This window comes from Convolutriloba macropyga, chromosome 3, assembly GCF_964194025.1.
Source record: "Convolutriloba macropyga chromosome 3, txConMacr16.3, whole genome shotgun sequence".
Lineage (NCBI taxonomy): Eukaryota > Metazoa > Xenacoelomorpha > Acoela > Convolutidae > Convolutriloba > Convolutriloba macropyga.
In genome coordinates, this window is record NC_134470.1 from 25412538 (window position 1) to 25433478 (window position 20941).

Below are 20941 nucleotides of genomic sequence, written 5' to 3' on the forward strand. Positions count from 1 at the left end.
CCACCCCACTCCAACTACCTCCCCAGTGCGTCGGATCCAGGAAATCTTATTAAGATCCCGGGTTTTTCCCGACAAGATCCGGGAAATACACGGGGAAGATCCGGGGATCTTACCGGGAAAATTACCGGGAAATTCAATATGTGCCAAGATAGAGCAAGTTCCCGCATTTCCCGCCGGAAATCCGGGACATTTAAGAACCCTTACAGGAAAACCGGGAAAAAATTAAATCCCGGCGGGATATTTTTGGGGATATTTTTGGATCACCAGCCTGCCACCTTGATCTAAGAAACGTGGGATAAGAGACAGTAAAGACTGCCATTGAAATCAAAAAAATTTTCGGGAAGGATATATTTTGACCCCGAAACGTTTTTGTTTTACATGCAATCTAGTAAAAACAGTAGCCTTTGGCCTTTCACACAAGTTTTCAATTTATGTTTAAAAAAATAACATTTTTCAAAAATTAACATGTGCGTCTGCCGTGCTTTCCGCTATGTTTACTTAAATATTGAAACTTCCCGGCTTTCCTGCAAAGTTTTCCTCCCAAAAAATAAGATTCCTGTGTTTCTCGCTAACTTTCGCAAGAACTCAAGATTGTCGAGATTTCCTGCAAGTTTAATCGGACGAAAATTTTTTTCCGGGTTTCCCGACCAGATAACTGGTAAAAACTAAGGTTGCCGGGTTTCCCGACATGGCAACTGGGAAAAAACTAAGATACCCGTGTTTCCCGACAAGCTAACCGGGAAAACTAAGATTCCCCCGTTTCTCGGCAGGTTTTCCGAGATTCGATGCACTGGGTTCCTTCGGAGCCTAATCTTTTCAAAAAACCTTACCCCACATCCTACCCCCTTCTACTTACACCCTCGACCCTTTTACCTACCCTACCCCATCTATTTATCCTCCCCATACATACTTAACCCTCCTCACCTGGCTCTCTCCACCTCTGAACTACCCCCGCTGCACCTACCTCCCCCCGAAGCCTGCTCCTTCCAACTACCCCTCTGCCCCACACATCCTACCCCGCCCTCTACCCATCCAACCACCTACCTACGCCCCCACACAACTAACCACATTTCTAACTGAAAATTGGTTGTTTCTAGGTATATATTGCTTTGCTTTTAATTCTTTTTTAGTATTTCAGAAATAGCTTGAGTTGGGTTCCTAAGAATTTTATTGCACGAGTCTTCGCGTCAATTCCGGTGTTCTACCAAATATGTTTTTTCTACTGGAAATACTTTTTGTTCAGACGGCGTTTTGATCTATAATTGGGATCTCTTCTGTTTCACCACTCCCAGTGTTTTCTATGACCCCCAGTTACATATTATATGTTGTTATATAGCGCGTTACTATGTAAGAAAATAGCACGTGCGCCTAGGGCTCATAAAAAAATTATGCTCACTAAGCTAGGGGGGGGGGCGAAACAGAATAGCACCTAAAATTGAAACAAAAAATTGCCTTGTTAAATATTTTTTTCTGGACGAGAAAAGATTTTTGATCAAGCTCTGCGATAAACGAGTTACTTTTCGACTATGAAAAGTAATTTTGACAGGAAGGTGCATATAGATAATTGTTTTAGCCGTTTTTTCACCAATTTCTCAATCTTATGTTAGCAATTAATTTTTTGCGGAAATAAATTTTGACCGAAGCTCTATTAAAAGGTAACTTTCAGAAAATGATACCATAAAATTTCACAGAGCCTAATAATGTGTTTCCAGTTTAAAACGGGAACATCTTTCTTTCTCTTGGAAACCTCTTTTTGACGATTCATGAAATACCTAGAAATACTCTTTTTCGAATGTGAGGTGTTTTTCGTTTTATTTTAAACAAAGTTGTACCTACACTAATCTGATTATGGCGGTTTTTGTCCAATTCCTCTTTGCAGTTGCTTTATCTTTTGTTTTAGTTAATCAAAAAAGGTTCTGGACACAATAAGACATTAAGTTTCGTGTTACTGAATATTGATTATCTTACGCCAAATACTGGATATTTAGAGAAAAGTTCATGAACGTCTTTGCAAATATTTTGATGTTTCTATGTTTCGAATCTTTGATTTCTGTCTTCACTTTTTTAATTTATACAGATGGATGGTTAATTAATTTTTCTAAGCATCTGATGTTAACTAATGAAAATTATTTCTTTTTATACTTCACTTTTAAAATTTTCTTTATAGTATTTCAAATTACCTAGACAATTTTTTCTAAGTGCCATTTAGAAATAAGTTTGACTTTTCGTTTAAAACGTTGTAACGTTTCAGATCTTTGAACTCCTTTTTTCATTTTTTTAAAAATCTGCACAGGAAGAAGGCTGCGTAGTCTATTGAAACGTTGAATACTAAATAGTGAAATGTGTTTATTTCAACTTTTTTTTAATTTGATTTATAACTTTCAAAAGTCAAGATTTAGTCGTTTTCTTTCCGTTTTGAGCAATATGTCCAAGTTTTCTACATTCTAACTTGTATTATTCCAGCTTTTTCCTAAAAAAATAGTTTTTGTTAGTTCTGCTTTTATCAGTTGCTTTAAAGTTTTAATAGTTTTTGGCCTATTTTCAGATGGTCTTTTTCTTTTTTCTTGGTTTGCATTTTTTTGTTTATTTGACTCAACTAGATATCATTTTCTGGTACTATTCCTGGAGCTTCGGTTTTTGTTTTTAAAAAAAGACTTGAAATATTCTTTTTTTAATAATATTTTCTTAGGAATAATTTGAACTCATTTTGTCTATGATATTTAAAACAAGAACGAAACGTATTTTTTTGTTTTTACTGTTGTGAATCCCAAACGTTAGAATGAGCACTTTCTGGAGTCTTAATTTTTTGTTTTCTCATTCAATTTTCTCTCAGTATCGTTTCAAGGAATATTTTCTGCCTCCTCATGCTTTCACAGCCTCTGTCATATGGAATGTAGAGTTGATTGTAAAGTTATAGTTTGTTGAGAACAATGTCATCATTAATTTCATGAACTTTCTGGTTCTCTCTGTTTTTTTTTGAGAATATAAGTATTTGACCATCCAAAGAATTTTGGACATTTTTCAACTCTACCAAATGTTTTTAATAATATGAAATTTTGTGGTATCAATATTCCAGTGAAATCTGAAAGTTAAAATTATGCGTTATATTTTAAATGCGTGTGGTTTCCTTTACTCTTTCTTAAAGATGTAATTGTTTTCAATGTTGTTCAAAGTTGTTCCAATGATGCCAGTGCTCAAATCTTCTCCTTATGACTGCGGTTTGAAGAGTACAAATCTGATGAGGTCAAGAGTTACTGTTCTAGGACAAAAACTAGTCGTTTCGTCTGCAAGCACAATGTTTCGTACAAGATAAGTTCCGACGCTTCGATTCAGTTGCGGATCTCTTCCAGCTACAATTTTATTTTGTTAAAAGGATTTTGGTTACAACCATATGACGTCACAATCACTTTAAACCAGCTTTTTCTTTATTCGTTCAAGTAAATTCAACTGAACTGACTTTTCTTTAATTTATTTCAAACAATTAAGCTAGCTGCAGGAAAATAAGCTAGCAACTTGGAGTTAATTGGTAAAATTTTGCTACAGGAATTTTGTTTTGAGAACCTTAGCTTCAAAAACCTCAGCCAATTATTAGTATTTTGGGCTAATTTTCCAATATTTTAAAGATTTTGAATTTTGTCGAAAAAAGTTAGTTGCATTTATATTACTCATGCGCCCTGGTCGAGGAGTTTGTCAAAATTCATGTAAGAAGTGTGATGACAACCACTCAAAAAATATTTTTCGGCGGATAAATCTTAAGCATAATAATGAGTTTAATCTGCTAAATTTTCAGCATCTTTCTTGCATAATTTCAGCAATTTTCAGCACATTAATTGGATAATTAAGTATGATTTATCCACTGGAAAAATTTTTTCAGCGGCTGTCTGCATATTTCTTACATAATTTTAATTAATTTTCAGCTCATCTTACGCGTTTTCAAGGCTTTCCTTCAACAATTTGGAACAGTTTTGCAAAAGAAGTGCTGAAATTATGTACCAAAGGAGCTGAATCTACTGAATTTAAAATTTTCACAAGTGCTGAAAATATGTAAGAAATGTGCTCAATCACATGCTGATTTTAGGTAGGAAATGTGCTGAAATGTGATGAAATATTTTATTTCACTGGCTTCGGCACCTACCTTTCAATTTTCAGCGCAATCAGCATTAATCTTACATATTTTTCGCACATACAGTTGATTTCTTATAAAAATATCCCCTTACAGCTGCTGAACCCTCGACCGGGCGGTATTATTTACGAAATTATTCGGCCTGATGTATTTAACGTTAGAAACGGGATAAACAGTAAAGCCGGAGGCTATTAAGTCACTAAGCAGCTCTCTCAGGACCCGACTAGTCTTTGTACAATTAAACAAAGCTGTTGAGAAGGCAGAGAATTATGTTGCAAGGGCAGCTTTCTCGGTGGTTTGGAAACCATTTCGATCCCTCCCCACTCCCTGCACACTGAACCACGCACCCCAAACTCCTCCTAATGCGCCTTTTCTGCTAGCCTCGCTAAGCTCAAGCCAGGTTCTACTGAAGCCAACCGCTCGTCAGTCGTTTGGGACCAATTCTCCCAAAATTAATCATTTATGTATGGTCATTTGACTTCTCTTTGTTTCTCACATGTCCAACCAGGTCAGTACTAGCCTGCAAGTTAGTTTTTGTGCAGCTATGGCATAGAAGAATTCGTTTTGAAGACTTATAATGCAGACTTTAGCAATGGTATTTGCATTTATTTCTTCGGGTTTTTTGAAAATCGTTTGTACAACCTATTTGGAGTCCGCAGTTAGGTTTTTACGTAGATTTTAGCATTACAATGTTTTTTTTCTGAAAACATGAACACCAAGAACATTCAAACAATCAATTTTTGATGAATTGAAATCGGCACTTTTTCTAATAATGCTGGTGATGCCAATTTTTGTGAACAAGTCTCAAATGCTTTCTAGTGATGCAGAACTGAATCGTGGTTTTTCATTTCATATGTAATGTTTTAACAAATTTGTTATTTCTTTCAAAACAAGATCAGGGGGATGTTTGAGTGTTGCGCATTTTGTAAGTTATTTTTGCTCTCCCATATCGCTCTTGTTTAATTAAAAAAAACCGACTTTGGCACTATTTTATTATCTAAAGGTCTCACTGTATTGAGTGGTATATTGAGACTACAGTCTACAAAGCTACCGGATTTTTTGGCAATTTGCAACCTGTGTTTAAACTGTGCTGAAGGACTGTCTAAGCAAGCACCACTCCAAGCTGTGCATTGTGTTGAACAAGTGTGACTTGTTGAGAGTGGAGCACTGCATGGCTGGTCATGTCCCATTCCAAAACAACACTCGCAAGGTTGTAGCCAATCAGATTCTATGGATGGTGGCCAAGTTCTTCAACACATACTACCCAGTAAAGGTATATTAATTACTAAAAATAAAGGTTTTGATTATTCCATCGCAAGACATGCGAAAATTGACATCTCAACGCATCGAAACGAATGATTTCAGCAATGGAAGCATCGAATCATTCTTGGTATTACCGATAAAAGTATCACATTAATGACTATTTCTGACAACAATTTAAATATTTAGAGACTTTAGAGTACAAAATATAGTAACGGCAATAGACTGCCTTTTAGTTCAATCCTTCCACCAATTTTTTGCAGTTACAAAATTAATACCAGCCGTACTTTTTCTGAAGCCAATTTTGACCGATCGATATCTAATGCGGATAGATGAAAAAGTGATACAATCAAAAAGCTCTTAAAAACTGAATCGATCGCTGAAAGATAATTTCGAATAAATGATTTGTCGAGGAAACCTACGGGTTACAAATTTCAGCAACTAACGTTTAAAATACGCTTAAAATCCTCAATCAGATAACGAAATATGTGTAATAATCTTTTTCATGTAAAAAATTTCGCTTTAAGCCTCTATACCGTATTATAACATAACCACGTTATCATTTTTTTTTTAAGGAAAAAGTGAGATTTAGAGTTCCTATAAATATCTAACGTTTCACTTTCAGCTTTTAAGATTTCAACTATGCGTACGTACTTATAGACGTTTATAGTGCGCCATGGGAACGAAACCGGCAAATTTCCGTTAAAGTCGCCGTTGATATCTTACTAACGTTCGGATTGAGTCACATGGTGGATCATGAATAAATGAAAACCGGCAGTCCTATTTTTTTCAATGTATCAAAAAGTGTTCTAATAGGGTCGACAGCTTTAGTAATTTTGCTAATCAGGGATAGATTTTAAATTGGAGGACAATGAGCGTAAATTTTTAATAGCCGCTCTCATTTTCTCAGTCGGCTAATATAGCACTCCTAATTTCTCTTTTACGTTGATGGACAATTTGCAACACTTTAACTCATTTTGCAGCGTGTTTGACAGTTTGTGAGCAACCATTTTGACTTCACGAGGGTAGTCCAACTCTTCTCTTTTTCTGCTGAAGGTGCATGTTAAGCCATATTTTAGATGCCTCATGTTTGAATATTGTTCTAATTAGTTGTAAATAAAAGGTATAATGTTATTTTTTGGTATGGATTCCTAACTCTGTATACTTGAATTATGAAACCGTAGAATGTTTAACTACGAAATTCAATCAAAACATCTCGCACCTATAGAAGGTTTTTTGTGCTGATTTTTATATTTTTATTCGGTTCTTTCAATTAAAAGGCGCTATTTTTACACAACATATTTCTAGCATTGAAAAGGTCAAATTCAGATGTTTTGTTTCCATGTTTTTTGGTAACTGACAGTTAGCAATGTGGGACATAAAGTCAAGTTTTTTGCGGCAAATCATCTTAACTTCCGTATTTAGCCCTCTTGAAGTTGCATCCGCAACATGCCATTAATATGTAGTGAAAACATATTTCTAGCATTGAAAAGGTCAAATTCAGATGTTTTGTTTCCATGTTTTTTGGTAACTGACAGTTAGCAATGTGGGACATAAAGTCAAGTTTTTTGCGGCAAATCATCTTAACTTCCGTATTTAGCCCTCTTGAAGTTGCATCCGCAACATGCTTCACCACTAATATGTAGTGAAAACATATTTCTAGCATTGAAAAGGTCAAATTCAGATGTTTTGTTTCCATGTTTTTTGGTAACTGACAGTTAGCAATGTGGGACATAAATTCAAGTTTTTTGCGGCAAATCATCTTAACTTCCGTATTTAGCCCTCTTGAAGTTGCATCCGCAACATGCTCCACGGGCATTAATATGTAGTGAAAACATATTTCTAGCATTGAAAAGGTCAAATTCAGATGTTTTGTTTCCATGTTTTTTGGTAACTGACAGTTAGCAATGTGGGACATAAAGTCAAGTTTTTTGCGGCAAATCATCTTAACTTCCGTATTTAGCCCTCTTGAAGTTGCATCCGCAACATGCTCCACGGGGGCAACAGGAATAAGAGGGTAAACCACGAATAAATCCACCAAATAAAATATTGTTTCCAATTCCAGTTAGAATCCATAAACCCAAATTAATTTGAATAAAACTATATGCAACCCCATTTGCCTAAAACCGGAGCGCAAAAATATTAACAAAAAAGCTAATCAGCGAAAACACGGGCGAGACCGGACACGGGGCGGACGAAGGTGCCGTAAGCCGTTTTCACTTTAACTACTCTGTTGTTACCATCTCGTCCAGGGAACACTTCTTCTACTCTTCCCAGAGGCCAAATACCACGTGGGGTGAAGTCTTTCAGGACCCACACCACATCGTTGACTTTGAGTGAATTCCCGTCGTTTTCGGTCCATTTTGATCGCTTTATCAAGGTCGGTAGGTATTCCCGGACCAGTCTCCTCCAGATGTGGTTGAGGAATTGTTGAACATTCTTCCAAGACTTCATGTTAGCTGGCTTGGTTGACGGGAAGATACCAGGGGGAAGAGAGTTGTAAGGACGCTGAATTAGAAAATGGTTTGGCGTCAATGGTTCTTCGTTTTCCATGGCGTCCGACACGTTTGTAAGTGGTCTGGAGTTCATCATAGCTTCTGCTTCAACCATGATTGTGTGGAAAACGTCAAAAGTAAACTTTCTTGACCCTAGAATGATCAAGAGCGTCCGCTTGACACTCTGGATCAGCCGCTCCCAAGCGCCGCCAAAATGAGGGCCATAAGGTGGGTTGAAGTGCCACTTGGTGTTCTGTGCTGCGAGTGTTTTGTGAATTTTGTCCTTGTCGAGGTCATTCAGACACCTTTTGAGTTCTTCTTTGGCACCAACAAAAGTCTTACCGTTGTCACTGTACAAATCAGCGGGCTGACATCTTCGCGAAGTGAAGCGGCGGTAGGCGTTCAGAAAAGTGTCTGTATTCAAATCTGGACAGGTTTCCAAGTGAACAGCTCGCGTTACCAGACAAGTAAAGATGAGGCCGTAGTGTTTCTGAAGCTTATCTTTTTCTTCCTCAATGTAAAATGGGCCAAAAAAGTCTAATCCGCAGTTGGCAAATGTAAATTGTTTGTTTTCAGTCGGGAAGCGGCAATCAGGTAGCGGTGCCATAAAAGTCTCAATGCTTTGCGGTGCGAAACGTCGACAAAGGAAGCATTTGTATCTAATGCTCTGCAGTGTTCTGCGGAGACCAATTACGTAGTACCTTTGCTGTACAAATGCTTTAGTGGCTTCTGTTCCCTGATGCACACAGATGCGATGGGCATGCTCGAGGTATAAACGACAAATGTGATCTTTTGAATGAAGTAGTATTGGCCGCTTGGCCAACTCGAGTTCACTGGGAGCAAAAATTAGCCTTCCACAGACGCGTAATATACCGTTCTTATCAAGCATTGGGTTTAACGACCTGTGTTTGAATTTCGGGTCCAGTTTACGGCTACCTTTTAGCAACTCGATGACGGTTGGGAAGCAATTGACTTGCGACAATTGTATCAAGTAAGATTTTTATAATTCAATGTCTTCAACAGTGTATTGATGGTGACTGTCACGCTGTTTCTTCGCTCTGTAGATCAGATTGAAAACAGTAGCTATCGTTAGCAAAATTTTTGTCCATGTTGAAAACTGTTTAGGGTCGAGTACTGGTGTCTTGGTTCTTAATGCAGATCGTGTTGTTGCTGCACAAATCGGCATTTGCTTTGTAGGTCTACAAAAGACATCATTTGAGGAGAGAAAGTCTGGTGGCTTAAACCATTTTGCTTCAATTTCCTTGGGTTCTAAACCACGAGTACCATGATCAGCTGGGTTTAAGTTTGTCGCAATATGATTCCAATTGTCAGGTTTGCTTTTTACTTTTATTTCTGCAATGCGATTAGCAACAAAAACTGGTTGCTTCTTGGAAGAACCAATCCAGTCAAGGACAACTTGACTATCCGTCCAATAAAAAACATTGCTGATTTCAACAGAGAGTTCATGTCTAACAAAATTCAGGAGTCGAACACCTGTGACAGATGCCTCTAGTTCCAACTTTGGAACGCTCAACTGTTTTACGGGCGCTACTTTGCATTTCCCGATCACGAATGCAGTTTGTACTTCGTTGCTGGTCTTATTCAAGCTCCTGAGGTAGACAACAGCACACGTTGCAACAATCGATGCATCAACAAAAACATGTAACTGGCTCTCTGTCTCCAGTAGATTCTGTGTTGTCATCTGTCGTGGAATTTCAAGTTGAGGCATAGAGTGATAACTGTTAAGGAGCTTTTGTAAGGGATGTAGAAGTTCAATTGGCAGTGGCTCGTCCCATTTTCTACCTAACTTCCAAAGTTGCTGAAGAAGAATTTTGAACTTTATTGTCATTGGGCCAAGAAACCCAATTGGGTCAAAAATCGATGACACCAGACTGAAAAGTTTCCGTTGAGTATATTGTTCAGCTTCTTTAGGGAATTCTCCGAGGGATTTTATGAAAAAAGTATCTTTTTCAAGGTTCCATTTTTGTCCGAGGACTCTTGTTTCACTCTTGGGCTCCTCGAGGTCTTCTGGAGTAATACACTGAAGAGCCTGTTGATGGTTTGACAGGAATTTTGTGAGGCGGAAACCACCGGCTCTCAGGCAGTTCTTTACTTCAAATGCAGTCGCGTTGGCATTTTCAGGAGAGTCGAAGGACTGGATGTAGTCATCCATATAAAAGTAAGACTTTATAGCGCTCTGTGCTTTTGGATATGTCTCGACGTTGTCCTCTGCGCATCTGTTTAAGACAAAAATTGCACAAGATGGTGAGCAAGTTGCACCGAAAATCAATCTGGTAAATTGAAACTGTCGCACATAATTGTCAATAGACCATAGAAAACGTAGTGCAGATTGATCTTCATTTCGGATGCCGATTTGCATGAACATTCCTTCAATGTCTGCCAAAATAGCAATAGGTTTTTCACGAAATCTGACCAAAATTCCTATTAGACTGTTTAAGAGGTCTGGTCCTGTTAGAAGATTGGAATTTAGTGACTCGCCTTTGAATTTTGACGCTGCATTGGCGACACGACGCACTTTGTTTGGTTTGTTTGCGTTTTGAACAGGGTGATGCGGCAAGTACCATATTTTCTCAGGGGGTGGGTCTGTCATTTCCACTGGCTTGACGTAATTTTTCTCGAGATCTGTGACAAGAGTCTGTTGGTACATATCATTTAGTTTTGGATCATTATTAAGTCGTTTGTTCAAACTGTTTAGCTGATTGAGGGCAGAAAAATAGTTATTTTGAAGATTGGCAGGTACTTTCCATGGAAGACCAATTTCATACCTTTCGCCTGTGTGGTTGATAGTACTCTCAAGTATTCGAATTGCAGACTTTTCATCTTCAGTAAATTCTTGTATCAAATTGTCCAAGGTTTGTTCTGGACTTTTCCGACAGACATGGTATACAAATAGTTTCGATTTGTTAGAAGATTTTGAAGAGCGGTTTCCTAGTGTGTTCAGTTACTCTCCTGCAAGTGTCCATCCAAGCTTTGTCTTTACTCCAAAGGGGCGGATTTCGGTGCCTTGAATTACTTCAGTAGGATGCGTAAAGGCAAAAGCATTGACACCAAGGAGTGCTCCAATCTTACCTTCGGCAATGTCTGGGAAATATATGTGTCGAAGTTCATTGAAAGCATCGCAAACATAGTTTAGCTCAGTGACATTGGCTGCATTAACGTTTAATGTAGGGGTGCTGTAGGCTCTGGATATTTGAAACTTTTCATCAAACTGATTGAAAGGGAAAATTGTTATTGGTTGCTTTATTTTTGATAGGGGCATTTCGTAATCAACGCTTAGATATTGAACAGTAGTTGAAGATTGATATTCGCGTGGGAGTTCCAGATAGTCAGAAACAGCATCTAATAAAAACGTAAACTGACTGCCGGGGTCAATGAGAGCATACGTGTCGAATACTTTATCTTCTTTGATAAAGGATACTGGCAGCAGCTGTAACTGCTCAAACCAATCTTTCGGTGTACTGGATATTTGGTTGACATTGAAATTTTGGCTGGTAGAAGGTCCATTCAAATTCGCACGTTTTGATGACTGTTGATTATCATTATTTCCAAAATTTTTTCCGTACCTGAGATTGCCTTTGGGTTTGAATTGTGTTGTTTTATTCTGAGTTGCTTCACTACTTTTTTGCGTTTGTGAGTTGTTGTCGTCTTTCGATGACCAATTTTGTTGACCTGAGGATTTAGTTTGCTGTTGGACGTTGCTGGTAGTAAAAGCGGCATGTGTTCTGCTGAATTGTTTAGCTGGATTATGTAGTGTTGTATGGTGAAAACCATTACACACTTGACAACGCTTCGAGGAGGGACAAGTGTCTCTGCGATGTTGATTACTTAAACAGTTTGTACACAAGATATTTTTCTGGATAGTTTGAAATCGACCTTCAGCGGACAATTTATGGTAGTCTGAACAAGTTGCAACAAAATGCGGTTTGTGACATTGAACACAATTTGTGTGCTTGTTTGCAAACTGTTGCTCATTTTTCGAGCCGTTGTGATTAACCTTTCGTTGATCTAAATCGTTCCTTTGAGACTGTCTTGCAGTTGTTTGCTGAAACTGTTCTTGAACCGATTGTTGTGCTGTCACAGCAGGATAATTACCGTTTTTGTTGTGAGTGAAGGTACTGGTTCTATTTTCCTGGTTTACTTTGTCATAAACCCTTGCTTGAACATCAAGCCATTTTTGAAACTCAACAAGGGTAGTTGTTGTAACATTCTCTGTCAGGGTGTATTCAGTCCATTTAAGAAGCAAGTTGTGGGGAATTTTTTTCTTCGCTTTCCTCAATAAAGTAGACGATTGAAGGTCGGCTTGAAAACCTAGGTTCTGAAAAGCCTGGACAAGTCTCTTTAGAAATGAAGAGAATGCTATGAAGGATTGCTTATTGTAAGAACTATTACATTTCCAGCACTCTAATTGGTTGATAAAAGCGTTGACAACAACTGAAGGGTCGCCAAAGCGGCTCATTATCTCGTTGAGGGCTGTCTTATAATAGGATGGATCACAAGAGTAAGCATGTATCAGATCTTTTGCCTTACCCGACACTGAATTCTGTAGGTAGGTTATTCTGTGGGTGTCAGTAATTGAAATGTTATTGTGAACCATTGAGAAAAAATTATTTATCCACTCGTGATAGTGCATGGGGTTACCATTAAAGTTTTGCAATTTTAATGGCGGCAATTTGATTGAGCATTTTAGGTCGACAAATGTTGGCTGAAGTTCACCATTGGTCATTGCGGGGACAAATTGTCCAGCCGTAGCAAACACTGGAGCCTGATGCTGCCTTACGCTTGAAGTTGGCAAGATGTTAGTTGGATAAAGATTAGGTAGAGGTGGAGGTCGAAAGTGCGAAATTTCGTCGTTTGATTGACTTTGATTTACAGCGGGTTCAGTTGCCATGTTCTTGATGGGTAAAGGATATGATAAATAAGCGTTTGTGTTGTTCTGACCAATATCCACCATACTGGTTTGAGTAGCCGGATTGAGGCTATTGACTGGTTTGTTCGCTTCTTGAGCGGTTGTGGAATGCAATGTAAGAAAATGTAGATCGCTCTGCACTGACTGGATGTTTGCTTGCGCTGGGGTAGTAGATGGGTAAACAGGAGGCCTTTGAACTGCTAAACCCTGAATTGGGAAGCTGTTTGTCAAGGTTGTGTTTTTTACAGGTTCATTGGGACCGATGTTGAAAGAACTGACACGTTGCACAAAACTGTTTTCAGGCTTTTGAGGTTTGAGTTGAACATCTTGTTCTTTTGAAAAACAATAGCTCTGGACGTCCGAAACTACGTTTGCAGCTGTTGTTGGTTGTAGATTGTTTGTGAAACAATAATGCATAGGCTGAACGTAGTTTTGTTTAGATGAGTGAGGGTTTTGATCTATTGTCAAGGATTCAGGTCCATGATTAAGAGGTTTGCCAATAATTGCTTTGCCAAGGAATGGGTTTCCACATTCATCTTGAAGGTTTGGACAAGGTACGTTGACGTTTCGGAAGCCTCTCTGACTTTCAGGGGTCAGAGATAAACTGAAACGGTTAACAAACTGCTTTTTGTTTGGATTGAGAACCGTTGAATTCTAAATCCTTTGCCGTTAGAAAATTGGGTTCTTGGTTCAACTGGTGATCCAAGTCTGACATGTTGAGGGGCGGCAAAATTAAGGTTTCTTGCTGCTGACTAGCATTGGGTTGTTCTTGGGTGTTTGATGCCATTGGATAATAATGACTAGCATGATGTGTTGAGTTGGAGTCAACAAACTGGTTTCTGTTCTGTTGATGGAAATTTTGTTGTTGATTTATCAAATGGCTAATAAGAGGATCCTGGATTTGCTGGTTGTTCAGGAACATTGAAGGCTTGACTGGTCTTGGAGGAATGGGCGGTGGATTAATGAAGACTGTTGTGTCGTTCGGTTGTGAACTGGCTGCTTGCTCGACAAATGTTTCTTCAGTGATAACATTACGTGTTGGTGTTGATCGTTCTGAATCCAGTCGTCGGCTGCTTGGGCGAGAGGTAATTGTGACGTCATCGCGAAATCTTGTTGAGGACTGGCTTAAAAGACCATCATCGTCCAATGTGTCAACTTCCAGTTCGGATTGCTGCAGTCTGGATGTTAAAGCTTTCTGTCTGTCGAGAATCGAAGTTGCTGTACTCTGGTGAGGCTTCGCCCTCAACACTGCTTCTGTCTTCTTGTCCAATTCTGTTTGCAGCGTTTTGGCTCTGCTTATCAGTAGATTTAATGATCGGAAGCTCTTTCTATCGTTTATTGCCTTCTGTAACAAATCAAGCTGGCTTCTCAAAGAACTTTCCGTTGATTTAAACATGTTTACTGCAAACTGACACTCGTCGTTGTTCCTTTGCGACATCGATGATCTCTGTTGTTGTTGTTGTGGTTATGCTTGTCTTTCCGGTTAAAATGAAAACGGCTAAAAACCGGAGCGACGACTTTTTGATGTCAAAATCTAATTTGGCTAATCAGCCAAAATATTTCCTATAAAATTTCAGCGACGCAACTTTTTTCAAAAACAAGGATCCTAAGGTTGTGATGGTGCTAATTATAGTAGATTTTGTTTGCTAAAAAGAGAAAAAAAACTCGTTCGAAGGTTTATCGCTTTTTTTTATAACAGGACCAAATAACTGCTACGAATAGATTTTCTTTTTTTTTGTTTTCAAATGGTTTTTTTTCTCGGACTATGACTGTAAACTTTAGTTTGTGCTTTCTCCCTGAATGTAAGCAAAAAACAATTAGTTCTGCTGTTTTACTTTTACGAGAAGCCCAAAAGGAGGTTGCTGAAAAAAAATTATACTATAGCTTTTCTTTTTTGCGGAGCGACTAGGCAACGAGGGTTACAAGAAAAAACGTTGGTTGTTGAGTTGTCTCTGTGTTGATTTAGGAAAACCCACTAAGGACTTTACTGTGTAGAACTGCTTGAGGTGCTTGAGAGATGTTTTGCTCTTCTTGAAATAATTGAAATCTTCTAAATGGGGTGACTGCTGATACCAAAAAGAAATGGCTTCTCATTTTACAATGGTGACTTCTGAAACCAGTAAAAATTATCGATTTCTTCTCGGTAACTATTGGAACCGTGCAAAATTTGTTCTTCTGATTGGTGACTACTGAGACCAGCAGGGGAATAGGGACTTCTTCTCGGTGACGTTTGTGACCCCGGACAAGGAAAAAAATAAACGGTTCTTAAAGTTAACAGGGGAAAACTTTTTGAGTTTTTTTTGCTGAAGGCTATATTTTATATATATCGTTTTGCAAATCTTTCGAAAAATCAGCACTTTGTTCTAGCTGGGAAATTGTTTTATGTGTTTTGCTTTCTTTATCGGAGGTGTTCTTGTGATTTTGTAATAAGAGTTTTCTGTTTTTAAAGAAACCTGTTTCGAACTTTTTTCTGTAACTATTATTGATTCCAGACTCCGAATATAATATATTCGAAAAGAAAAATTGAGACAGTTTCAAAATTTTACTCAAAAAATGAGTTAGACTGTTTGATTTACAATTTAGGTTTTTTTTTTTGGCTTCAGAAAAAATTTTAAAAATTCCTGATCTTTCTTGTTTTTTTTATGAGATCCCAGTGTACTATATCGACTAAATTAACTTTCTGGCTACTGCAGAAATATCTCACAAAGATAGTTTAAGAGCTTATTTTGTGAAATAATAGGGTATGGGGGTCAGAAAATTGAAATGGGTTCTTTGATTTTTCTGATTTCAGAAAAATTTTCTGACAATTCTCGTTTTTGATGACTCAGTATACTATATCGACCAAAATAGCTTTCTGGCTACTGTAAAACTAACTCACAAAAATAGTTTAAGAGTTTATTTTGTGAATCAATAAGATAGGGGGTCAGAAAATCAAAATGGGTTTTTTGATTTTTCTGATTTCAGAAAAAATTTTCTGACAATTCTCGTTTTTGATGACTCAGTATGCTATATAGACCAAAATAGCTTTCTGGCTACTGCTAAACTAACTCACAAAGATAGTTTAAGAGTTTATTTTGTGAATCAATAAGATACGGGGTCAGAAAGTCAAAATGGGTTTTTTGATTTTTCTGATTTCAGTAAAAATTTTCTGACAATTCTCGTTTTTGATGACTCAGTATGCTATATCGACCAAAATAGCTTTCTGGCTACTGCTAAACTAACTCACAAAGATAGTTTAAGAGTTTATTTTGTGAATCAATAAGATAGGGGGTCAGAAAATCAAAATCGGTTTTTTGATTTTTCTGATTTCAGTAAAAATTTTCTGACAATTCTCGTTTTTGATGACTCAGTATGCTATATCGACCAAAATAGCATTCTGGCTACTGCTAAACTAACTCACAAAGATAGTTTAAGAGTTTATTTTGTGAATCAATAAGATAGGGGGTCAGAAAATCAAAACGGGTTTTTTGATTTTTCTGGTTTCAGAAAAACTTTCTGACAATTCTCGTTTTTGATGACTCAGTATACTATATCGACCAAAATAGCTTTGTGGCTACTGCAAAACTAACTCACAAAGATAGTTTAAGAGTTTATTTTGTGAATCAATAAGATAGGGGGTCAGAAAATCAAAATGGGTTTTTTGATTTTTCTGATTTCAGTAAAAATTTTCTGACAATTCTCGTTTTTGATGACTCAGTATGCTATATCGACCAAAATAGCTTTCTGGCTAATGCTAAACTAACTCACAAAGATAGTTTAAGAGTTTATTTTGTGAATCAATAAGATAGGGGGTCAGAAAATCAAAATGGGTTTTTTGATTTTTCTGGTTTCAGAAAAACTTTCTGACAATTCTCGTTTTTGATGACTCAGTATACTATATCGACCAAAATAGCTTTGTGGCTACTGCAAAACTAACTCACAAAGATAGTTTAAGAGTTTATTTTGTGAATCAATAAGATAGGGGGTCAGAAAATCAAAATGGGTTTTTTGATTTTTCTGATTTCAGTAAAAATTTTCTGACAATTCTCGTTTTTGATGACTCAGTATGCTATATCGACCAAAATAGCTTTCTGGCTAATGCTAAACTAACTCACAAAGATAGTTTAAGAGTTTATTTTGTGAATCAATAAGATAGGGGGTCAGAAAATCAAAATGGGTTTTTTGATTTTTCTGGTTTCAGAAAAAACTTTCTGACAATTTTCGTTTTTGATGACTCAGTATACTATATCGACCAAAATAGCTTTGTGGCTACTGCAAAACTAACTCACAAAGATAGTTTAAGAGTTTATTTTGTGAATCAATAAGATAGGGGGTCAGAAAATCAAAATGGGTTTTTTGATTTTTCTGATTTCAGTAAAACTTTTCTGACAATTCTCGTATTTGATGACTCAGTATGCTATATCGACCAAAATAGCTTTGTGGCTACTGCAAAACTAACTCACAAAGATAGTTTAAGAGTTCATTTTGTGAATTAATAAGATATGGGGTCAGAAAATCAACATGGGTTTTTTGATTTTTCTGACTTCAGAAAAAACTTTCGTACAATTCTTGTTTTTGAGACTCCAGTATGATATATCGACTAGAATGGCCTTCTCGCTATTTGAAAACTAGCTCAAAAAAATAGTTCGAAGGCTTTTTTGGTATTTCATTAGAAAATGCAATCAGAAAATCGAAATGGGTTTTTTTTTTTTCTGATTTTGCGACCATTTTTCTGACTTTTGGCCTTTTTCTCACCAAATTTTTCTTTCAAAGTAGTTAAATTGTTTTTACTTGCTATTAGAATAATAAAATTAGTCACAGTTTATCCATCGAGGTGCTATATTAACAGAAAACAGGTTTTTGGGGGACAAATTCCAATTTTTTGGTGGCTTTTTGTCGAAAAAATTAAAGATTTTTGGCTCGATCTAACCGGGGAACAGGACATCAGAGGTGGCGTCTGAGACCTCGGGCGGACTTCTGCTGGTGACGTCTGAAACCAGTAAAAAAACTAGAACATCTTGTAGGGTGACGTCTGAAACCCAACTTCCAAAAAAAATTGTCCTTGATGACATCTGATTCCAGTAAAAAATCAATGCATCATTGTCTGCTCTTGTCACAACCAAGTAATCGTTAGCGTATGTAATTGTAACATCAGAAGGTTGAATGTCGGTTAGTTACCATTAATATGTAGTGAAAACATATTTCTAGCATTGAAAAGGTCAAATACAGATGTTTTGTTTCCATGTTTTTTGGTAACTGACAGTTAGCAATGTGGGACATAAAGTCAAGTTTTTTGCGGCAAATCATCTTAACTTCCGTATTTAGCCCTCTTGAAGTTGCATCCGCAACACCATATTTTAGATGCCTCATGTTTGAATATTGTTCTAATTAGTTGTAAATACAAGGTATAATGTTATTTTTTGGTATGGATTCCTAACTCTGTATCCTTGAATTATGAAACCGTAGAATGTTTAACTACGAAATTCAATCAAAACATCTCGCACCTATAGAAGGTTTTTTGTGCTGATTTTTATATTTTTATTCGGTTCTTTCAATTAAAAGGCGAGTTGTAATGGGTATTATTGGCGCCTATTTAAAGACAAGCCTCCGGGTATGTGATAATTTCTGAATATGAACACCCAATTTATGCTTCCACTGATGTCGGTGAGCCGCATATTTGGATATTAGCAAAGTTCTTACAGAACTACATAACAACCTAATGGTCGTGGGCCTTACCAGATTCACAAGACAAAAAATCACAAATTTCGTTGGCCAGACGACATAATGATTGCACAAAAAACGGTTAAAAATTATTTTATGGCTTCTCATTTTACAATGGTGACTTCTGAAACCAGTAAAAATTATCGATTTCTTCTCGGTAACTATTGGAACCGTGCAAAATTTGTTCTTCTGATTGGTGACTACTGAGACCAGCAGGGGAATAGGGACTTCTTCTCGGTGACGTTTGTGACCCCGGACAAGGAAAAAAAATAAACGGTTCTTAAAGTTAACAGGGGAAAACTTTTTGAGTTTGTTTCTTTTTTTTGCTGAAGGCTATATTTTATATATATCGTTTTGCAAATCTTTCGAAAAATCAGCACTTTGTTCTAGCTGGGAAATTGTTTTATGTGTTTTGCTTTCTTTATCGGAGGTGTTCTTGGGATTTTGTAATAAGAGTTTTCTGTTTTTAAAGAAACCTGTTTCGAACTTTTTTCTGTAACTATTATTGATTCCAGACTCCGAATATAATATATTCGAAAAAAAAAATTGAGACAGTTTCAAAATTTTACTCAAAAAATGAGTTAGACTGTTTGATTTACAATTTAGTTTTTTTTTTTTGGCTTCAGAAAAAATTTTAAAAATTCCTGATCTTTCTTGTTTTTTTTATGAGATCCCAGTGTACTATATCGACTAAATTAACTTTCTGGCTACTGCAGAAATATCTCACAAAGATAGTTTAAGAGCTTATTTTGTGAAATAATAGGGTATGGGGGTCAGAAAATTGAAATGGGTTCTTTGATTTTTCTGATTTCAGAAAAATTTTCTGACAATTCTCGTTTTTGATGACTCAGTATACTATATCGACCAAAATAGCTTTCTGGCTACTGTAAAACTAACTCACAAAAATAGTTTAAGAGTTTATTTTGTGAATCAATAAGATAGGGGGTCAGAAAATCAAAATGGGTTTTTTGATTTTTCTGATTTCAGAAAAAATTTTCTGACAATTCTCGTTTTTGATGACTCAGTATGCTATATAGACCAAAATAGCTTTCTGGCTACTGCTAAACTAACTCAAAAAGATAGTTTAAGAGTTTATTTTGTGAATCAATGAGATACGGGGTCAGAAAGTCAAAATGGGTTTTTTGATTTTTCTGATTTCAGTAAAAATTTTCTGACAATTCTCGTTTTTGATGACTCAGTATGCTATATCGACCAAAATAGCTTTCTGGCTACTGCTAAACTAACTCACAAAGATAGTTTAAGAGTTTATTTTGTGAATCAATAAGATAGGGGGTCAGAAAATCAAAATCGGTTTTTTGATTTTTCTGATTTCAGTAAAAATTTTCTGACAATTCTCGTTTTTGATGACTCAGTATGCTATATCGACCAAAATAGCTTTCTGGCTACTGCTAAACTAACTCACAAAGATAGTTTAAGAGTTTATTTTGTGAATCAATAAGATAGGGGGTCAGAAAATCAAAACGGGTTTTTTGATTTTTCTGGTTTCAGAAAAACTTTCTGACAATTCTCGTTTTTGATGACTCAGTATACTATATCGACCAAAATAGCTTTGTGGCTACTGCAAAACTAACTCACAAAGATAGTTTAAGAGTTTATTTTGTGAATCAATAAGATAGGGGGTCAGAAAATCAAAATGGGTTTTTTGATTTTTCTGATTTCAGTAAAAATTTTCTGACAATTCTCGTTTTTGATGACTCAGTATGCTATATCGACCAAAATAGGTTTCTGGCTAATGCTAAACTAACTCACAAAGATAGTTTAAGAGTTTATTTTGTGAATCAATAAGATAGGGGGTCAGAAAATCAAAATGGGTTTTTTGATTTTTCTGGTTTCAGAAAAAACTTTCTGACAATTCTCGTTTTTGATGACTCAGTATACTATATCGACCAAAATAGCTTTGTGGCTACTGCAAAACTAACTCACAAAGATAGTTTAAGAGTTTATTTTGTGAATCAATAAAATAGGGGGTCAGAAAATCAAAATGGGTTTTTTGATTTTTCTGATTTCAGTAAAACTTTTCTGACAATTCTCGTATTTGATGACTCAGTATGCTATATCGACCAAAATAGCTTTGTGGCTACTGCAAAACTAACTCACAAAGATAGTTTAAGAGTTCATTTTGTGAATTAATAACATATGGGGTCAGAAAATCAACATGGGTTTTTTGATTTTTCTGACTTCAGAAAAAACTTTCGTACAATTCTTGTTTTTGAGACTCCAGTATGATATATCGACTAGAATGGCCTTCTCGCTATTTGAAAACTAGCTCAAAAAAATAGTTCGAGGGCTTTTTTGGTATTTCATTAGAAAATGCAATCAGAAAATCGAAATGGGTTTTTTTTATTTTTCTGATTTTGCGACCATTTTTCTGACTTTTGGCCTTTTTCTCACCAAATTTTTCTTTCAAAGTAGTTA

At 36.5% G+C, this 20941-nt stretch overlaps 1 protein-coding gene across 11 annotated transcripts in view; it reads left to right on the top strand.

The window, feature by feature from the left end:
* LOC142336094 (EH domain-containing protein 1-like) overlaps positions 1–20941 on the top strand; it is a 179469-nt gene that overhangs the window by 154803 nt on the left and 3725 nt on the right. For all 11 annotated transcript variants that reach the window (XM_075384636.1, XM_075384632.1, XM_075384629.1 and 8 more), the window contains one exon: positions 5220–5396. In XM_075384636.1, coding sequence (XP_075240751.1) covers positions 5220–5396 — 177 coding nt within the window. The remainder of the gene's footprint in view (positions 1–5219; positions 5397–20941) is intronic.